The sequence below is a fragment of the Ictalurus punctatus genome, chromosome 21, assembly GCF_001660625.3.
Source record: "Ictalurus punctatus breed USDA103 chromosome 21, Coco_2.0, whole genome shotgun sequence".
Taxonomy (NCBI): domain Eukaryota; kingdom Metazoa; phylum Chordata; class Actinopteri; order Siluriformes; family Ictaluridae; genus Ictalurus; species Ictalurus punctatus.
The window spans coordinates 20,530,268-20,550,351 of NC_030436.2; the positions used below are offsets into that span (position 1 = coordinate 20,530,268).

A 20,084-nucleotide genomic window follows, 5' to 3' on the forward strand; every position below is an offset into this window, starting at 1 on the left:
TGATATGCCCAGGGTTACACCATCTCTTATTAACATACATCGCTATTCCTCCACCCTTCCTCTTGCCGCTCTCGTTTGCGTTCCTGTCCGCTCTGACAAGTTGAAATCCATTCATTGTAACCAGTGAATCCATATTGAGATTGTTCAACCACGTCTCCATGAAGCACATGATGCTACACTCCTGGTACTCCTCTGCAGCCTAGTTAGTGACGTTAGCTCTTCCATCTTACTGGAGAGAGATCTCACATTCCCCATAATAACGGACGGACTGAATGGTTTGTACCGTTTTTTCTCTCCCGGCGTTTAAGTCCAGCTCTGCTTCCCCTTCTGCTTCTGCTAATTTCCTCGGGGATCACCGGTCTTTCTGTAGGAAGTATCCTGGTGTTGCTCAGTGCTAACAGCTGCTCCCTAGTGTAAACAATAGAGCCGTGGCTGAATGGGTCTCCTAGTGTGGAGCAGTACAGTCCAACAAACAGAAAAATAAATATTGCTAATGTCCACAATTGCGTATCCATATCTGCAAAGGCATCGCCAAGGATTAGTCTAGAAAAAAACACGAAGAAAGCAGAAAAAACAAGGGAAGTATACTAAACTTAGCCGAAAAACAGCAGAGCTGCTGCAACAGGCTGCCACCTTATATTTGCCGGATACAAGGACCCTCCCATTGTCTTTGTTCTGACCTGAAATTGTTTTCAGTCCCCTCCAGACCTCCCTCATGTTGTTCTGTTGAAGGCGCTCCTCAAACTTTTTTCTGTAGCTGTATTTTCCTTTCCTTATCTCCCCTCTGAGCTGTTTTTGAACCCTCCTCAGCTCATCTTTGTCCCCCAATCCAAACAGTCTCTTTTTTTTCCTTTAACAAAGCTTTGAGCTCTGGAGTCACCCAGGGTTTGTTGTTGGAAAAACACTGAACCTTCTTAGGCACAGTGTTCTCCACATAGAAATTAATGTAGTCCATTAGACAGTGAGTGAGACTGTCGATGTCCTCTCCATGCGAACCATGCTCTGTTCATTTCCCAGTCTGTAGACTCAAAACAGTCTACCAGTCCTCACTGGTCTCCTCAGACCATTTTCTCACATACCTTGTGATTGGAGGTTGTTTATTCACCAAAGGTATGTTGACAAACACGCAGCTTGTCATTTTGCAGAGAACCCAGAAATCTTTGACTATTACAAAACGCCGACACTGGAGACTCCTTCCCTAAACGTTGCATAAACGTCTCCTAACCAGAAGCGCCACCACATCGATTATGCGTAATAACGGTATACTTTGTGACTGCACATCCTAAAAGTGTATATATATGTATGTATATATAGGACCATCTATAATTACTGCTGGTATCCATGTTTATGACATGTATTGATTGCCTAGCCCCTATGGAACTAGAGGATGTCCATGAGAGATGTCCCTCTTGCCTAGGGGTTGACCACTTAAGAGAGGGATTGACTGAGATGGCATGCATGAATTGCAGCTCCATGAGCTTTGCAGCACGAGCAGCCAGACTGGCCCAGCTAGAGGGCAGGTTGGACACTCAACCGCATCCTACACAGGCCAAGTCTCCCAGCTCTCATAAGCGCCATAAGAGAGATTCGCGCCGGGCCCCTGGTAAGGTGAAACGCAGCGAGGTAGACCCCCTAGCCCAGAACGTAGACACCTTGGCTTCTGAGCTTGCGGAGATTAAGTCTCTCCTCCTTAATCTGCAACCACCCAGTGCACAGCCTGCTAGTGGTCCTGCTGCAGCTGCACTACAGTCTCCTCCCATGGTGCTGCCTCCAATACTGTCACCAGGCTTTGACACCCAGGAGAAGGATGCACTCTCCACCGGGGCCTCAGACAGCCTAGTTATCGGGGGAGGTTATGCTGAGGAGGGGGCACATGAGAGCTCCCATTCATTTCATCCCAATTCGCAGGGGACGAGCCACAGTACACTGAAGGACTTGGAGACTAGTCAGACCTCAGTTAGCCCTGTGGTAAAAATGGCCTTGGCATGTCTGGCATTAGATGCAGCACCTGTCCAGGTGACTCTTCAGAGCACTTTTTTCAGGAAGACCTCTCAGTCCGCAGATCTGTGTCCCACCTTCAGCTTCATATATCGAGGAGCTGCAGAGGTGCTGAGCAGTCCCCAGACATTTCTCTCACCTACCGACAAACTGTAGAGCACTAGCTAATATGCAGGATGCATCCAACCATTGCCTTGACCGCATGCCCAATATAGAGCCAACTGTTGCTGCCCTTGTGCTATCACCTGATGAAACACTTCAGCCCGATGCACGCTGCCCCCGGCCACAGTGCCAATTGACAGATGATTTCATTGTTAGAAGCTATGACACATGTCACACCTTATGCTGGCCCTGTCCCAGACATTGCAGGCTTCAGAGGTTGACTCTTCTGCCCAGAGCCTGAGTGACGCCTCTTTGTAGGCATTCGCCTATATAACCAGGGAGATGGGGAGGATAATGTCTTCATTAACCCTCACCCGACGACAAATATGGCTGGCCCAGTCTACACTTTTGGAACCCTGCAGGAGAGCCCTCCACTCTCTCCCAGTTATTCCTGGGGAACTGTTCGGCCCGGCTGCACAGCAAGCCCTGGAACAGCCTACAGGTTACACAGACCAGACAACCACAGACCAGACAACAGTTTGTTAGTCTGTGTTTTGAACACCCCGCTAGACAAAGACCATTAAGCAATTAGACAGTTTGGTCGGAGCCACCAAGCCCATCCCTCCCACTAGTATGTTTTCTCTTTTTCACTCTCAGATAACCACACACACACACAATCAATTCCTAATGTAATTTAATGTAAAGATGTAAGATGTAATTATTAATAAATAAAAAAAGGGGGAGATATATTCAGAAGTCTGTATATATTATGTGTTTTAAAGACATCTTGCAAAAGGGGACCTCGGTCAAATGTTAATGCCACTTGGGGGGCCTTGCACTGGAAAAGATTGGGAACCCCTGCTTTACAGAACAGTGGATTCTATTCCACTTATTTTATTATTGAAAGAAAGATGGCGGATTTCACCACATACTGGATTTAAGACCTCTGAGCACACCTCAAGGCTTTCAAGTTCCACGTGCTACGTACAGTGGACATGCTGCAAGGCATCAGGCAGAACGATTGGTTAACAACCATCAACCTGAAAGACGCATATTTTCACATTCCAATCGCACCCCAGCACAGGCAATTCCTCTGTTTCGCATTCGAGGGAAGGGCTTACCAGTTTTGTGTGCTCCCGGTCGGGATCTCACTGGTTGATCTGTTCCCAGTCAAGGGTAGATGCCCTCAGAGAATCAGCATTGCTGGTCTCCCATGTTACCAAGCTAGGCCTTACAGTGAATTATGGAACGAGCTCTCTGATGCCCAGTCAGCGAAATCTGTTTATTGGCATCCAGTTGGACTCACGGTTGATGATGGCTAACCCCTCTCAACGGCGAGTCAACAACATCCTCCAGCCCATCAGTCACTTCGGAAGAGGCAGGGCTCTGGTCCTCAAAGCATTTCTGAGACTGCTAGGTATGCTCACAGCAGCCTCATTGGTGGTCCTTTTGGGCCTTCTGTCATTACGCCCTCTCCAGATCTGGCTGAACGACCTTGGCTTGCATCGCACTCAACACAGGCACAAGCTGGTCAGAGTCACTGCCAGTTGCCTAAAGTGCCTACGCCCATGGAGGAGAAGAGCGTATTTTACCCAGGGGGTTCCCTTAGGGGCCAGACCTTTTTGCAGAGAAGTAGTGACCACAGATGCTTCCCTGGCATGCTCGGGAGCTGTATGGCAGTGCAGGGCAGTCAGAGGGCAGTGGAGTCCATGGCAGCGGGAACAACACATAAATGTGTTGGAGCTACTGGCAGTGTGGTTCACCATCAAACATTTCCTTCCAGTGCTGGTAGGAACAAATATGGCAGGGCAGAGGTGGGCCTTTTCGCCTCACTGTCAACAACACACTATCCCCTTTGGTTTTCACTGGGTGAACCAACAAGCCCCTTGGGCCAAGATGCAATGGCCCATGCGTGGACAAATCAACTGCTGTATGCTTTCCCTCCACTACCGTAGATACTGCCCTCCCTAGACAGGATCCTCAAGGGCAAGGTGCTACAATGGGCAAGCCTCCAAATGGCCAGGGATGGTATGGTTCCCAATATTACACAGATTATTGTACAGGGAGCCTTGGTGCCTCCCTCTGAGGAAGGATCTCCTCTCACAGCTGGAGGGTCGAATCTGGCACCCAAACCCATCCCAGCTGCAACTTTGGTCTGGCTTCTGAAGGGCCAGAGCCATTATTAAGGCTGTGTGATCCATCAGTTGTACAGACCATCCACAGCTCCCATGCACCTTCCACCAATGCATTGTACACTAACAGATGGAAGCTCTTTTCTGAGTGGTGCCAAGCACAAAATCAGGAACCAACACGCTGTTTCATACCGGTAATCCTCAGCTTTCTCCAGTCCCATCTTCATGGAGACCTTGCAGTCTCGACAATCAAGCTATACATATCTGCCATCTCAGCCATGCATAATAGAGTAGATGGCGTAACGATTTGGTCCCACACCCTTGTGACCCGCTTTCTTAAAGGTGCTCAACGAGTGAGACCTCCTTGACGAAACCCAGTATCCTCTTGGGACTTGCCTCTCGTATTAGAGGCACTGTGTCAGCCTCCATTTGAACCTCTAGAAAGGTCAGAATTGAGGTGGCTGTCTATGAAAACAGCTTTCCTCTTAGGCATGGCATCGGCTAGATGAGTAGGTAAGTTGCACGCCTTATCAGTAAGCCAAGTGTGCCTACACTGGAGTTCTTATGGCCTAACCCTTCATTTCTCCCAAAGACCTTTTGTTCGTCTTATATGAACAAGCCCCTCAGTCTGTCAGCTTTTGAGCCCCCAACTCAGGAGGATGAGCAGGGGTCAAGTGCGAGCCTGTTGTGCCCAGTGTGAGCACTAAAGTGTTATATCCGAACAACTGCTGAATTCCAGCAGTCAGATTCAATGTTTGTCTGCCATATGGGGCATAGGTGAGGTCAGGCTTTGTCCAAGCAGCGTTTGTCAAAATGGATTGGTGATGCTATCGTTTATGCCTATAAGGGCAGGGGTCTCCGGATCCCCCCCTCAGGTTCGAAATCACTCAACCAGGAGTGTGTCTACTTCATGGGCAGCCCTATGAGGGGTCCCTCTTTCAGATATTTGTGCAGCTGCGTCATGGGCATCAACCTGCACATTTGCAAGATTTTATAGGGTGAATGTGATCTTGCACAAACCAGTGACTACAGGCATTTTTTTCCCTTGCTTCACAGCTGTTGTTAAGGGGCACGTAGAACTTCCTCGTGACCTTGTTGGTATTACTCATCCAGGTGCTGATGGCACCACCTCTGGCAGTCAGTAGAAATGAAATGGAATGATGGTTACGTATGTAACCGTGGTTCTATGACTTTCGGATGACCACCAGAGCTTGGCAGTCACTCTGAAGATTTGTGAAAAGATTGCCAAGAGATCGTTTCTGGGGTGAATGTGCGTTTAGTACCAGGGCATATGGCACATGTCACCCAAGTCACAGGTGATTTTGTTGATACAAACACTTGACCTGCATGTACACGTGCCTGCCTCTTCCCACCTCTCGCGGTCAGTAGAAATGAAATAGAATGGCAGTTACACACGTAACCATCGTTAAAGTGTCATTCCCTAACCTGGCTTTTCAGTGTTGCTTCTGTGCTATTTATTTTCACAAAAAGACTAAAAGTCAGTGTTACAGTTACATGATTTATTTGATACAAAATTTAAGACCTCACAAGTCAGTCATATTTTATGATTGCTTGTTGGTGTCTGGTTGGTCTGCTCCTCATTCTTCTTTGCCCTTTGGAAAGTATAAATGAAGACAATTAGAGGAAATCGTTTAAGCCGTTAAAGGACGTTTTTTTTTCTAAATAAAAGAACATGTTAGAAATTATAAAGATATTTTTTTTAAAGATGACATTGCCTCACCTTTCCAGCATCTCTGCTCTTGGCTCTCAGCTTGTTGACCTGGGACTCAGCAATGTCAGCACGCTCCTGAGCTTCCTCCATCTCATGCTGCACTTTCCTGTACCTGGACAGGTGAGTGTTGGCCTGCTCCTCCTGTGATTGGCAAGCAATATCCAATTTAGTGTTGTTTAATTAAGTAAAATACCGGCATGTTTGTCATTGTTATGCACTACATGAATGATCAGTGTAGGTTACTTACAGCTTCCTCAGCCTGCCTCTTGTAGGCCTTCACTTTCAGCTGCAGTTTGTCCACCAGATCCTGCAGTCTGCTCACATTCTTCTTGTCCTCCTCAGTCTGTAAAGATCGGTGGTTATTAAGGTTTTGCTTGTTTAAATTGTGCTTCATATATGCTTTATATTGCCAAATATATTTTGTACCTGGTAGGTGAGCTCCTTCACTCTCCTCTCATACTTGCGGACTCCTTTAACGGCTTCAGCGCCACGTCTCTGCTCAGCTTCGACCTCACTCTCCAGTTCACGCACCTAGAGCAGACATTTCATTTGTAGAAAACCTTCTAATAAAATGATTTGCTAGTTGTACCCCATGTTTAAGGATTGCAATATACCCTAGATTCCAGTTTCTGGAGCTGCTTCTTTCCACCCTTCATGGCAAGATTCTCAGCCTCATCCAGACGGTGTTGCAGATCTTTGACTGTAACTTCAAGGTTCTTCTTCATTCTCTCAAGGTGAGCACTGGTGTCCTGCTCTTTCTTCAGCTCCTCTGCCATCATGGCAGCCTAGTGTTTGACCATGTCATGAATTTAGTTTTCAGGTTAACTGTAATCACAGTGTTATTGTTTCTATTAAGTGAAACACTCACATCTGTGATAGCCTTCTTCGCCTTCTCTTCAGCATTTCTGGCCTCCTGGATGGTGTCATCCACCTCACCTTGGACCTGCACCAGATCAGCCTCAAGCTTCTTCTTGGTGTTGATCAGGCTGGTATTCTGTCAAAAAGGGTAACAAGATGACATTAGGTGGTTTTTGTCACAAAATATCAAAGAAACAGCAAAGAGCAATATCGGAACAGCTAGTAGATCCCACCTGAGAGTGCAGCAGCCCCACACGCTCACTGGCATCAACCAGCTCCTGTTCAGCCACTTTGCGGCCTCTCTCTGTCTGCTCCAGTGCAGCTCTAAGTTCCTCAATCTCTGCCAGCATCAGGTTATTCCTGCGCTCCACCATAGCAACCTGTTCTTTCATGTCTTCCTGACCTCTGACAGCTTCATCAAGGTGCAGTTGTGCATCCTGATGTGAAAGTGGATATTACTTTAACTAGAACTGTCATATTAAAGAATTGTAAACTTAAGTTGTGAATAAAAAAAACTCCAGGCAGACCTTGAGCTGTCCTTGGACATTTCTGAGCTGTTTCTGTGCCTCAGCAGCCTGGCGGTTGGCATGGCTCAGCTGAATCTCCATCTCATTGAGATCTCCCTCCATCTTCTTCTTGACCCTCAAAGCATCATTCCTGCTCCTAACTTCAGAGTCCAGAGTAGTCTGCATGGACTCAATCACCCTCTGGCTGTTTCTCTTGATCTGCTCCATCTCCTCATCCTTCTCAGCCAGTTTCCTGTCAATCTCACTCTTAACCTGGTTGAGCTCAAGCTGGACACGAAGGATCTTGGACTCTTCATGTTCAAGTGTACCCTTAGGAAATATGTTGAATGTTGAACAATATAATGTAGATCCAGTTTTATTTCATTTTTGCTTTTTGCAGTTATGCATCGTTACCTCAGCTTCTTCAAGAGCAGTCTGGATTTCTGATTTCTCAGTTTCCACTGTCTTCTTTGCCTTCTCCAGCTCATGGATGGTCTTTCCAGTCTCACCAATCTGTTCAGTCAGGTCAGAGATCTCCTCTGCAGAAGCGAGAGAATTTCTGTTAGTTTGCTTTCATTTTAAGGGTACTACTATTTTACATGTGAATTTTTGTTTAACATACGCTGGAGATTTTTGTTCTCCCTTTTCAGAGTCTCCAGGTGGTCAAGAGCTTCCTCATATGAATTCTTCATCTTAAAGAGCTCAGTGCTGAGAGCGCGAGCCTCTTTCTGAGCCCCCTCCAGTTCAGCCTGGCCTTCCTCATACTTCTGTTTCCATTCTGCCAAGACCTAAATGTCACATTAAATAGGATCATGTAAACTTTATGCTTGTACCAGTTTAATAACTTGTGTATTTTTGGTCAAGTAACAGATGTTCACCTTGTCAAAGTTCCTCTGCTTCTTGTCAAGATTAGCAGCCACGGCATTGGCTCTCTCAACGTCAATCATGAGGTCCTCCACTTCACCTTGCAGTCTCTGCTTGGTCTTCTCCAGAGAAGCACACTTGGAGTTCACAGCTTCAATGGATTCCTCTGCCTCTTGTAGACGCTGAGCAAGCTTTTTCCTATAGGGGGGTGAATCAGCAATATGTTGTATATTTGGCCATGATGAGTATTATTTGTTTAGACACAACTGTTTTTAACTGTGGTATGAATTTACTTGGCCTCCTCAAGCTCCTCGGTACGCTGAATAGCATCAGTCTCATATTTGGTTCTCCACTGAGCCACCTCACTGTTGGCCTTGGACATCGCACGCTGAAGCTCAGCCTTGGCCTCCTGCTCTTCCTCAAACTGCTCTCTGAGCAGATCGCAGTCATGTCTGGCTGATTGGACGGCATGGGCCAGAGCGTTCTTGGCCTAAAGATAAGTTTTTATTTTCAGTTCACTCATTCATACAGATTGTTTTAAGCACACTACCACATGTACATTAATGGACTGGACAGATTTGTTTAATTAGTTTCATTATTTACCTTCACTTCCTCCTCGGTGACTCTCTTGAGTTCTTCAATCTGCTGAGTGTAAGCTTGTTTTCCTCTTGTAAGCTGGGACACAAGTGCATCTTTCTCTTCCAGTTGCCGGCCAAGTTCACCTGTCACCAACAACAGTGGCGTTAGCTTTGTGATAGACATCAATATTTTGATTATATATTAAGTTGAAATACTCACCATTTTCAGTCTGAAGTCGTGCTTTCTGTGTGTTAACGTCATTCAGTTGGCGGACATTCTCATCGCTCTTGGTCTTGAGTTCACTCAGTTGGTCCTCAAGGGTGCGGCACATTTTTTCTAGGTTACCCTAAAGCATAATAGGAAAAAAGTTTCATAGTAATTTATTTCAGTATTCTTCAGCTAATAAGTCAGCTACTGGAAGTGAAACTCCAATTTGATACCTTTGCTTTGGCAACAGCCTCCATGTTACTGGAGAGGTCATCTATCTCCATTTTGTATTCACTCTTTTCCTTCTCCAGCTTCTGTTTGACACGCTGAAGGTTGTCGATCTGCTCTCCAAGCTCAGCAACGCTGTCAGCTTGTTTCTTGCGGAGTGCAGCAGCTGTGGCTTCATGCTGCAGAGTGGACTCCTCCAGATCACGGCGCAGTTTCTGGAACTCGGCCTCACGCTTCTTGTTCATCTCGATCTGAGCAGCAGTGGCACCTCCAGCTTCCTCGAGCCTCTCACTGATCTCCTCAAGTTCCCTGGAGAGATCCGCTCTCTGCTTCTCAACTTTAGCACGAGCTGCGCGCTCAGCCTCAATTTCCTCCTCCAGCTCTTCAATGCGAGCCTAAGGTGGAAAAAAGTTTGATTTGTCTGAATGAATGGCCTTGCTTGCAGAGCTTACTGTCAACCTGTTTCAGAACTCATTTTTACCTGGAGTTCTTTGATCTTCTTCTGAAGTTGAGCTCCCAGTGACTGTTCATCTTCAATCTTGCTCAGAAGTTGACTTATTTCAAAGTCCTTCCTGTTTTGTTGAAACAAGAAAAACAAACATGATGTTATCAAGAGTTATATATTTCTTTCTAGTACATATAATTTCTTTTACACTCACTCACTTCTTGATCTTTTCATCAGACTGCTGCTTGTCATTCTCCAGGTCCATTATGGACTCTTGAGCCAGTTTCAGGTCACCTTCAAGCTTCCTCTTGGCTCTCTCAAGGTCCATACGGAGTTTCTTCTCTTGTTCCAGAGAACCCTCAAGCTGTGTATGTGAGCGTGTTAGAGTTTCAACTGATAATCTATAACACATTTATGAAATATTTAATTAAAAATAGAATACTAAAGTCTTACATCATCCACTTGTTGCTCAAGCTTGGTCTTTGATTTGGTCAGAGTGTTGACTTTGTCTTCCTCTGCCTGGAGATCATCCAGAGTCTGCTGGTGTGCCTCTTGGAGGGCTTTCTTCTCCTTAGTGAGCTTGGCAATGCTCTCATCCTGAGAGGCCATCTCCTCAGTGAGGTTCTTGACCTGTGAAAGAGCATTAAATAATGTTAAGTTGTCTGTTTAAGTTCTTATGATAAAAGTACAATATGTTCATTTAATTAATTTCAACCTTGTTCTCAGTGGCATGTTTCTCCTTTTCCACTTTGGCCAACGTGAGCTCCAGGTCATCAATATCCTTCTTCAACTCAGAGCACTCATCCTCCAGTTTCCTCTTCTTGGCAGTCAGCTCAGCATTGATTTCCTCCTCATCCTCCAGTCTCTCAGTTGTGTCTTTGAGCTTGGCCTCGAGCTGGATCTTGCTCTTGATGAGCCCCTCACACCTTTCCTCAGCATCAGCAAGGTTCTCAGTTTCCTGTATGATGATTTTTTTTTTTTTGTTAAAGATTATTGAGGTTATCCAAATTCCAGTGAAATTTTCCAACTCTGTTTAAAATACTCACAGCTGATACTTGGAGTTGCAGGTCATTTTTCTCCTGTACCAGAGACACCATCTTCTCCTCAAGCTCTTTCTTCTTGGCCAGTGCCTTTGCCAAGTCCTCCTTCATTTTCTCAAAGTTCTCCTTCATGGCAGCCATTTCCTTCTCAGTCTCTGCAGACTTGAGAAGAGGCTTGATCTTGAAGTACAGCTTCATCCATGGCCAGTGTTTCACATTCATGAATGAGCGGATGTTGTATTGGATGGAATAGATGGATTCTCTGGAATTTAAGATGAACACAGTCAGTATGCACCTACCTATGTTTATTTTTGTTTTGTACTTAGGTTTAATGCTTTGTTCATCTAAATATACCTCCTCTCCATCATCTTGACAAACTCCCTCCTCATGAGGTAGCCACGGCACAAAGCCTGAGTCATGGTCACTAGTGATGCCAATTTCTCATCTCGCATCTCCTCAAGGGTACCCAGCAGACCGGCTTTGAAGAACACCTGCAGGTTTGGGAAGATTGGAAAAAAATGATGATCTGAGTCTTTACCTAAGAAAATACAGCAATAGAAATACAGCAATAGAAATACATAATGACCTGTGTTATAATTAGTACTGGGTATTGTAGAATTTAAATGGTGGCTGCTCTCTTGAGTTGCATTTTACAGGAAATGAAACTTTTCAGTACCAACATTAATACTTTTGTTCTAACAAAACTACACACCTTGGTGTGTCCAAACATGTACTGCGTATGATCTACATCGATAGAGCCTAAGAGTTTCTCTGAAGCTTTTTTGTTGTCAATGAACTGTCCCTCTGGGATGACACTGGCATTCAAGACTTTGTATCTGAAATAGAAACATGTATTTCAGAATACATAATGTACCCACATTTTCATTTCTTGGCCCACAACCCATGTGTAGAAGCAAAGGGTATTTTCAGGTGTTCTTCCATTACTGTAAATTATATTTGTAATACAGATTACCTCTGTTTGAAGTCAGCATAGAGGATTCTGCTTGGGAATCCCTTTCTGCAGATTCTGATACCCTCCAGCACACCATTACACCTCAACTGGTGGATGACCAGGAAGTTCTCCATCAGACCTAGTGTGTACAGTGTAGGGGTACAATATTTAGCAAAAACTCTTACAGTCAAAGACATTCATAGGTACGTTGTTGTGTATTTACTAGTAAAAATGTAAGAAAATAAGAATACCCACCTGGAGTCTTGGACTCATTTGGAATCAAGCAACGCACAAAGTGAGGGTGAGTGCTCCTCAAGTTGGTCATCAGCTTACCCAAGTTCTCCTGTGAGTTTTACATTCAGCAGTTTAGCAATAATAATAATAATAATAATAATAATAATAATAATAGCCTGTACACAGCTAAACTAGAGTAGAGGAAACTGAGGTAAACTAGTATACTTTCAATAATTTTAATCTTTGCATAAATTCTGAGCAAGAATGCTGAACTACATGTGGATACAAAACACACGGTCGGGAAACAAGTTTAATGTTACAGATTTTCAAACATCAAAAGGAATTGTGAGGATGGGTGGAGCTCAGACAGGAATCTAAATAATATTTTTAATATTTTAAGGGATTCTTAAAAACACAAACAGAGGAATTGTAAACTCTGGTATGATGTGAAACTGATGTTTACTGTTATTTACATTCTGATAGGACTCTTGCATCTGTTATGTTAGTTTTTACAGTAAATGTCATGTATTTCATCCTGTTGCTGAGACTAAAATGTATGTAAAATGTGGAATCCATTCACTCAACCTTTTATGTTAACATAGTTTCTGTTAAATTGTTCTCACCCTGAACAGAGCAGACACAGTCTGGAAGGAACCACCCTTCTTCTTGCCTTTCTTTCCACCACCACTATCAGCTGTTGACAAATACAAATTAGTCGGTTATTGTTTTCCTTATTTTATTATACTCTTACTTTCTCAGTCCAGAAACATCTTAATTACTGAAAGTGAAAAGTCTGATTATCAGCTTATTCTGTGCTTGTATAGTGAAAATTATTAACCTTATCGATGTTAATCTTACCATCAGCAGAAGCATGGGCTGCGTACAGGAGGCACAACAGTTTGTTTGCTGACTTCTGGTACAGCTGCACAACAGAGTCATTCAGTGGATCCTTGTTCTTGTCCAACCAGCCAGAAATGTTGTAGTCCACAGTGCCGGCGTAGTGCACCAGGGAGAAGTGGGCCTCAGCTTTGCCTTTGGCGGGCTTTGGCTTCTGGAAGGCGTTGCATTTCCCAAGATGCTGGTCATGAAGCTTGTTCTTGAATGACGTGTCTGTAGCCTTGGGGAACATGCACTCCTCTTCAAGGATGGAGAAGATGCCCATTGGCTGTTGGTAATATTAATTTTTATTAGTCAAATGACAAGGAAGACAGGTTGGATAGTTAGCAATTTGTTTAAACTGTGCTTCATTGAAACACTTTACCTTCTCAATGAGCTCAATGCAGGCAGCCAAGTCCATACCGAAGTCAATGAACTCCCACACAATACCTTCTTTCTTGTACTCCTCTTGTTCCAGCACGAACATGTGGTGGTTGAAAAACTGTTGCAGTTTCTCATTTGTGAAGTTAATGCAGAGCTGCTCCAAGCTGTTGAACTGTAGATCAATATATTAGACATTTCCAAATTATTGTTTAAACCAGTGGAACACTCTTCATGGAGAAAAACAAATATTTACATCAAAGATCTCAAATCCAGCGATGTCCAGCACACCAATGAAGAACTGTCTTTGTTGCTTTGTGTCCAGCATCTCATTAATTCGGATGACCATCCACAAGAACATTTTCTCATAGATGGATTTGCAGAGGGCACTGACAGCATTGTTCACCTGAATAATGTAAAAGTTAGCTTTATTGAGTATTGTCCTGTAATTTGTGCTTTCTATACAAACAAAGCTTCATTCTCACAGACATTACCTGAGGTACAGTCTGGCCTTTGGTCACAAACTCATTTCCGACCTTGACTCTGGGGTAGCACAAAGCTTTCAGCATGTCAGCTGAGTTCAGGCCCAGAAGGTAGGCGATTTTATCAGCAACTGAAATGAAAAAAAGTTGTAATAAAAATCAAGAATTTGATATATATTATCATTTATATTTTGACAGACTAAATAAGTCTTGTGATTTTATTTGTACCCTCAGTGCCATCAGGCTCAGCCTGCTCCTCCCTCTGCTTCTGCTTGAACTTCATGTTTCCATGATGCATCACAGCACCGGTCAGCTTGTATATGCTAATTTTCTCATCAGCGTTGAAGCCGAGGATGTCAATGGCCGTCTGTGTGATGAGAAGGAGAGATTAGTCGTGTATCTTTATAATTTACACACACATTTCTTTTGTGAAATTAGAGCAAATCAATTTTCGCACATCTGTGGCAACGAACTCCTCAACATCATCGATGCTCTTGACTGTGATTTCACCCTGGCTGATCATAGGGTAGTCGTAGGGGTTGGTGGTGATGAGCAGTGCCTCTGTATAAGGATACAAATAGTTGGTATTCATACAAATTTGTTCCTTAAACTAATGTAACAGGATTTTGGCAACATTACAGCTCATGAGAATTCCTACCAAGCAGCTCTGGTTTGTGTCCCGTCATGAGCTGGTAGAAAATGTGGTAGCTTCTCTCAGCAGACAGCTGGAAGGTGACTCTGGACTTTTCCAGCAGGTCTGTTGGCAAGAATTGATTTTGTTAAGCACTGTCTCATGTTTATTTTATAATATTCTTAAATCTGATCAGTAATCAGATAAATGTCTTTGAACAGTTTTTCCAGGTGTGCTTGCACCTTTATGCTCTGTGTTCAGAATTATGAACTGTCAGTGATTGGACTGTTATTTCTTTTTCCTGCATTACTGACTGGAGTTTTTCATCATTTGTATTAATGTAGCTTCGTATTTTTATATTCACAACTGGAAGTTTTAGAATATATATAAGCGCTAAGCCAGTAAGTTATCAGTGGGCCTTTGGTGCCGTTTGCCTTTATCACCTTGTAATTATAGCTTCTCCATTAGTTAGTAGAATGAATTACCATAATCACTTTTCAGATAGTAGTAAAATACCACTTTCTCTCTCTTTTCTTTTTTAGTTCATTCTCTTTTTGAACATCTAAAAGATTTTAAATGAATATTCCATGATATTCAGGAATCTTCATAGTTGTTAATACTTACAGGTTTCAATATCAGCTGAGGCCAGCTTGCCAGTTTGGCCAAAGTGAATTCTGATGAATTTACCCTGTAAATGAAAAATATATATTGTATTTATTTGATATATATTTTAGTCACATGGCTGCGTACACAATCTGTGATTTATACATTCAGTATGTGTGAACTTACAAAACGAGAGGAGTTGTCATTTCTCACAGTCTTGGCATTACCATAAGCCTCCAGCAGGGGGTTGGCTGCAACAATTTGATCTTCCAGTGAACCCTAGTGATGATGGCAGGTATTTAATTGAGGATTCTGACTTCTGATTTTTATTTATATATACATATATGTGTATATATAACAGTAATAAATGGAACAATATTTGGTGTGACGACCCTTTGCTTAAAAAAAGGAGTCTTAGGTAGAATTTGTGCAGTTTTATAAGGAAATTAACTGGTAAGTTTTTCTGAGCGTCTTGCAGAGCCAGCCACGGTTCTTCTGGAGACTTTAACTGTCACACATACTTCTTATTTTTGCAGCAAAATCCAGCAGCCTTCATTATGTTTTTGTCTGAAAAGTGTCTCTTACCACTTAATACGCTGGTTTCTTTACTGACATACAAACATTATTATATTACATTTAATTTTGTGCAGGAAAACTAATGTTTGGAAATATAAAATGTTTTTGTACTGACTCGATAATGTAGAAGTCATAAAATAAAAAATCTATAGCAACGTTTTTACTAAAAAAAAAGGGGTGTCTGAGACTTTTGCACAGTACTGTATATCAGTAATAATTGTTCGCTTACCTGCATTTTTCCAGGAGTAGCCTCTGCCTTCTTCTGTGTAGTCATGCCAACCATTGCAAAGTACTGAATGACACGTTTTGTGTTCACAGTCTTTCCTGCACCAGATTCTCCACTGGGGGCAGAACAGACTGTAAATTACTTTTCAATACAAGAGCATCTAGGAATGTATCTTTATGTGTCATTTTTTTCAGAATTTTCATTTAAGAGTTTTAACTTACGTAATCAGGACTGACTGGTTCTCACGATCTAAAAGAGTAATTAGAATTCATTATACATTTTGTATAATGCATACAACTATTTATACAGTGACAAATAGTTACAGTTAGAAATATGAGGAATATCATACCAGTGAGCATGAACTGATAGGCGTTATCAGAGATGGAGAAGATGTGAGGTGGGGCTTCAATCCTCTTTTTGCCTCTGTATCCAGACACAACGACAGCGTCGTACACTGGGAGCCACTTGTAGGGGTTCACAGTGACGCAGAACAACCCTGAGTAGGTCTGAAGGAGAGTCAGAGTAAATTTTCATTAGTTTGTGTCACTGCACACTCTTCTATTTCTCTTTCATAATTGAGTAATTCTTTGTTAAACTTACGTAGATCATCCATGCTGCGTAACGCTCTTTGAGGTTATACAGCACGGTAGGTTCATTGAGGTGGGTCATCATGGCCATGTCCTCAATTTTGTCATACTTTGGGGGATTCATGGGAAAGACTTCATCTTCCTTAACTGTGACCGTCTATAAAATAACAGTGATAAAACACATTATAATGGTTGGTTCTGTAGGGAAATATACTAGGATCCTGCCACTTCTAGATGCGTCAGTTATCTTGTCACTTACTTTTTTGTCCAGAGTTTCAACGGTGGCTTTGCCACCCTCTTTACTCTTCAGTGTACCCTTGACGTACATCTCGGCTGCATCAGTCACATACACTGCAGTTTTGGCATCAAAAGGTCTGTTCTGAGCCTCAATCCTCTCCTTGTCCGGCTTCCGGAGGTAGATGGCCGCCGGGCCGAAGCATTCCATCTCGCCATCTCCCATGGTGGCAGGTTACTGTGGAGTCAAATTATATAAACATACCTTTTTTACTTTGGATGAAGCCATGTAGTTGTCTGTGTTTTAGAAATCATGAAGGGATAAATTCATCAAGTTCATGTAGGGATCATGAGCTTAACTTCAATTTTTCATTTGCTATTTCAGTAGACTCATTTCCACAGTACATCTGTCTCACCCTCATCACAAATTTCCAGTGAGCTCAAATCACTGATTAATACTGACATCAACCTTACTGTTTGAATGTCTGTATTTCTTCACAACACTTTAGCACATATCCCCTCCTCCCACAATACATTCTATTCTCTTAAAAGAAATTTCCTTGTTTTTTTTTTTACACGGCCTGACAAAATACACAGTAAATAAATACACATCAATCATTTGTTTTACCATTTCGATGTTTAGAACTGTACCTTGTTTGGGGTCAATAGGAGAAATTGGCAGATGGTAGATTGGCTGGCAGATTGTAAACACTGAAAAAAAGGAGTAAATATCAGTTTAGACAGTGTAAACACATTGATGAAATGCAACATTTTTACAAATCAAACAGTATACAAAGATAATTCTCAAGCACATGAGACATCAGCACTGCAGTGGAGATTTCCTCACCTTGGCAGGGTGCTTGAGGTTCCTTCAGTCCTTGGGGGAGCCTGTTTTATAGCAGCATTACCGTTCACTCAGCAGAATTGTATAGCTATATATGTCCATGTAGCATTAGTGGATGCAGTGTATTTTTGCTTTATGTCACACTATTTAGGACACGCCTTGGTGTCATACAATTGTAAATGCTGTTGTTTCTTACACGGATTCTTTCAAAATATACCGTTTCTTTATTATATTAAAAACTGGTCATTTCTTTGTGCGAGTACAGATAACAGAAATTTTCTAGTGCAATGCATTATCAATTTAAACATTAAAATGAACATAGATATTTACACTTAAACCTGTCTCCTTTCTTATAAATTTTTCTTTTTCTGAGTATTTTTCTGATAATTTTTGGATTGCTGTTTGCATTGAATATCCTGTAAAAATTAAATGTATATTAATTTTAAAATAGTGGGTTTTATGGTTTTTTATAAAGAATATACAGTGGTATATTTTGAGTTTTTTTAAAAATACAGATAATCCCATTTCATCTAACAGTGAAGAGTTTGAAAACTCTGACCCACATCACCTGGAATTGTGTGGCAGGATTTCCTAGTTAGGGTTTGTGATTTAAACGTTAATGCAAAAATGTGAATAAATGTTTGTTAACTAAAAAACAAAAAAGCTAGTTACCTTTAGCATAACCCCCGTTTCAACAAGTGTTAATAATAATAATAATAATAATAATAATAATAATAACAATAATAATAATTATTAGTGTTATTATTATTGTTATTATTATTATTATTATTATTATTATTATTATTATTATTATTATTATTTTGACAAACCTCTTTTGATGCCGAGGCATGACTTGGATAAGATTTCAGAATATACTATTTAGTGCTCTTTAGTGCCAGCAGAGTATCAAATTAAAATGAGGCAAATTTTAGTCTAAGATTAATTACCAGTGGCTGGTCATAACGTTCTTTTCCAAAGAAAGATAATATGCTTTGGCAATTGCTTACAAGGCAGTGAAATTTCAAAGTGATTAGTTGGATTCATAAAATGAAATACTGAAACTGAATATTACAAGCAGAAGGTTCTTATAAGGAATAAATACAAATATAGAAACCAGCTTGTGGTCTGGTGTGGGCCTCACACATTTATGCACTTCAGATTGCAGTATAAATACGTTTAGTTGAGCTACACGAGTTCCCAGTTGCAGTCATCTTGGAAGTAAGTCTCCTTGCTCATTTCACTCATATAATAATGTAAAAATGCTTATTTACTTTAAGTACTATTTTTTATTTGTACTTAAAATGGTTAAGATGGTACAACCCTGGTTCTGAAGAAGTTGTGCCAGTACGGGAAAATGCTAATAAAAACAAAGAGGCGTGATTTGTACTTTGACTTGTATTTAAACAACAAAAAACTTATAAAGACAAGGTATTTGATGTTTGACCTAGTCAACTGCATAGTTTTTTGAAGACAAACGTTTATTTTGAAATTGATGCATGCAACATTGAGACAGCAGCAATTTATGACAGTGTTTGCTATGTGACAAGTTGAAATAAGAAGGTGATGTGAAACAGCTGAGGCAATCGTCTAATCATAGTATATAAGGAGCCTCCAAAAAAGGTCCTTCAGGATCAAGGATGGGTCGAGGCTCGCCGATCTGCCAACAGATGCGTCAGTGAATAATCCAACACTTTGAGAAGAACATTCCCCAGAGATAAATCAGTAGTATTTTGGGCGTTTCACCTTCTACAGTGCACAATATAATTAAAAGATTCAAGGAATCTGGTCAAATCTTGGTGCGTACAGGGCAAGGCGGAAAACCACTTGTGAATGCGCGTGATCTCCGATCCCTCAGACGTCACCGTCTTAAAAACCGTCATGAGACTGTAATGGATATCCTGACGTGGGCTCAGGAATACTTTGGTAAACCTTTGTCAGTCGACACCATTTGGCGCTGCAGCCACAGATGCATGTTAAGGCTTTACTATGCAAAGCAGAAGTCGTACGTCAACACTGTCCAGAAGCTCCGCCCACTTCTCTGGGCTCGGTCTATTCTGAGATGGACAGTAGCACAGTGGAATCATGTTTTGTGGTCTGATGAGTCGACAGTTCACATATTTCCTGGACAAAACAGCCGTCGTGTTCTCCGGGCCAAAAAGGAAAAGGACCATCCAAGCTGTTATCAGTGTCAGGTCCAAAAGCCAGCGTCTGTCATAGTATGGAGGCTTGTCAGTGCCCATGGCATGGGTAATTTACACATCTGTGAAGGCAGCATTAATGCAGAAAGATATGTACACATTTTGGAGCAACATATGCGGCCATCCAGAGCAGGACAACGCCTCTTTATGGTAATATGCCATTACATATTGCCATAAAGTGAATACTATCTTAAGGAGACTTGGATTAAAGTAATCAAATGACTTGTAAGCTATTATTTGTGAAGCAACACATTTAACCAAAAAGAAAGAAAGAACCTGCTTCTTATTTTTGACTTAGAGTGGATATAAAAAGTCTATACACCAATGTTAAAATGGCACGTTTTTTTGATGTAAAAAAAAAAAAAAAAATCATGTAAAAAAAGATAAATCATGTCAGAACTTTTTCCCACCCTCAGTGTGAAACTACATGAAAAAACAACCATAAACATTTTAGGGAAAAATAGGAAAAATAAAAAACTTATAATAACCCAGTTGCATAAGTTTGCACACCCTTTTATAATTGTGGTTGTGTTCAGAATGAGCCAATCACATTCAATCTCATATTCATA

General features: G+C 41.9%; 1 protein-coding gene across 1 annotated transcript; it reads right to left on the minus strand.

The window, feature by feature from the left end:
* Window positions 1-5,737: 5,737 nt before the first annotated feature.
* LOC108261437 (myosin heavy chain, fast skeletal muscle) lies at window positions 5,738-17,344 on the minus strand. Its single transcript, XM_053674098.1, has 41 exons — window positions 17,321-17,344; window positions 17,125-17,184; window positions 16,499-16,711; window positions 16,253-16,396; window positions 16,002-16,158; window positions 15,874-15,901; window positions 15,656-15,767; window positions 15,037-15,129; window positions 14,872-14,935; window positions 14,275-14,373; window positions 14,074-14,177; window positions 13,845-13,983; window positions 13,629-13,747; window positions 13,391-13,540; window positions 13,139-13,309; window positions 12,736-13,042; window positions 12,501-12,571; window positions 11,899-11,986; window positions 11,665-11,782; window positions 11,404-11,527; window positions 11,046-11,182; window positions 10,698-10,953; window positions 10,367-10,609; window positions 10,105-10,281; window positions 9,870-10,015; window positions 9,688-9,778; window positions 9,212-9,601; window positions 8,991-9,117; window positions 8,796-8,914; window positions 8,486-8,682; window positions 8,207-8,390; window positions 7,951-8,116; window positions 7,743-7,867; window positions 7,350-7,658; window positions 7,056-7,259; window positions 6,833-6,958; window positions 6,579-6,749; window positions 6,391-6,495; window positions 6,212-6,307; window positions 5,974-6,105; window positions 5,738-5,845 (listed from the first exon to the last, which is right to left on the minus strand). Exons 3-41 carry the CDS (start codon window positions 16,697-16,699, stop codon window positions 5,831-5,833), a joined length of 5,805 nt encoding a protein of 1,934 aa, XP_053530073.1. The 5' UTR covers window positions 16,700-16,711; window positions 17,125-17,184; window positions 17,321-17,344; the 3' UTR covers window positions 5,738-5,830.
* Window positions 17,345-20,084: the final 2,740 nt, after the last annotated feature.

Coding starts and splice junctions, on each gene's coding strand:
- LOC108261437 (XM_053674098.1), bottom strand. CDS start 16,699: ATGGGAGATGGCGAGATGGAATGCTTCGGCCCGGCGGCCATCTACCTC. Junction 10,954..11,045: donor GTCAAGATGATGGAGAGGAG/GTATATTTAGAT, acceptor CTTAAATTCCAG/AGAATCCATCTATTCCATCC. Junction 6,496..6,578: donor TCCAGAAACTGGAATCTAGG/GTATATTGCAAT, acceptor TGTCTGCTCTAG/GTGCGTGAACTGGAGAGTGA.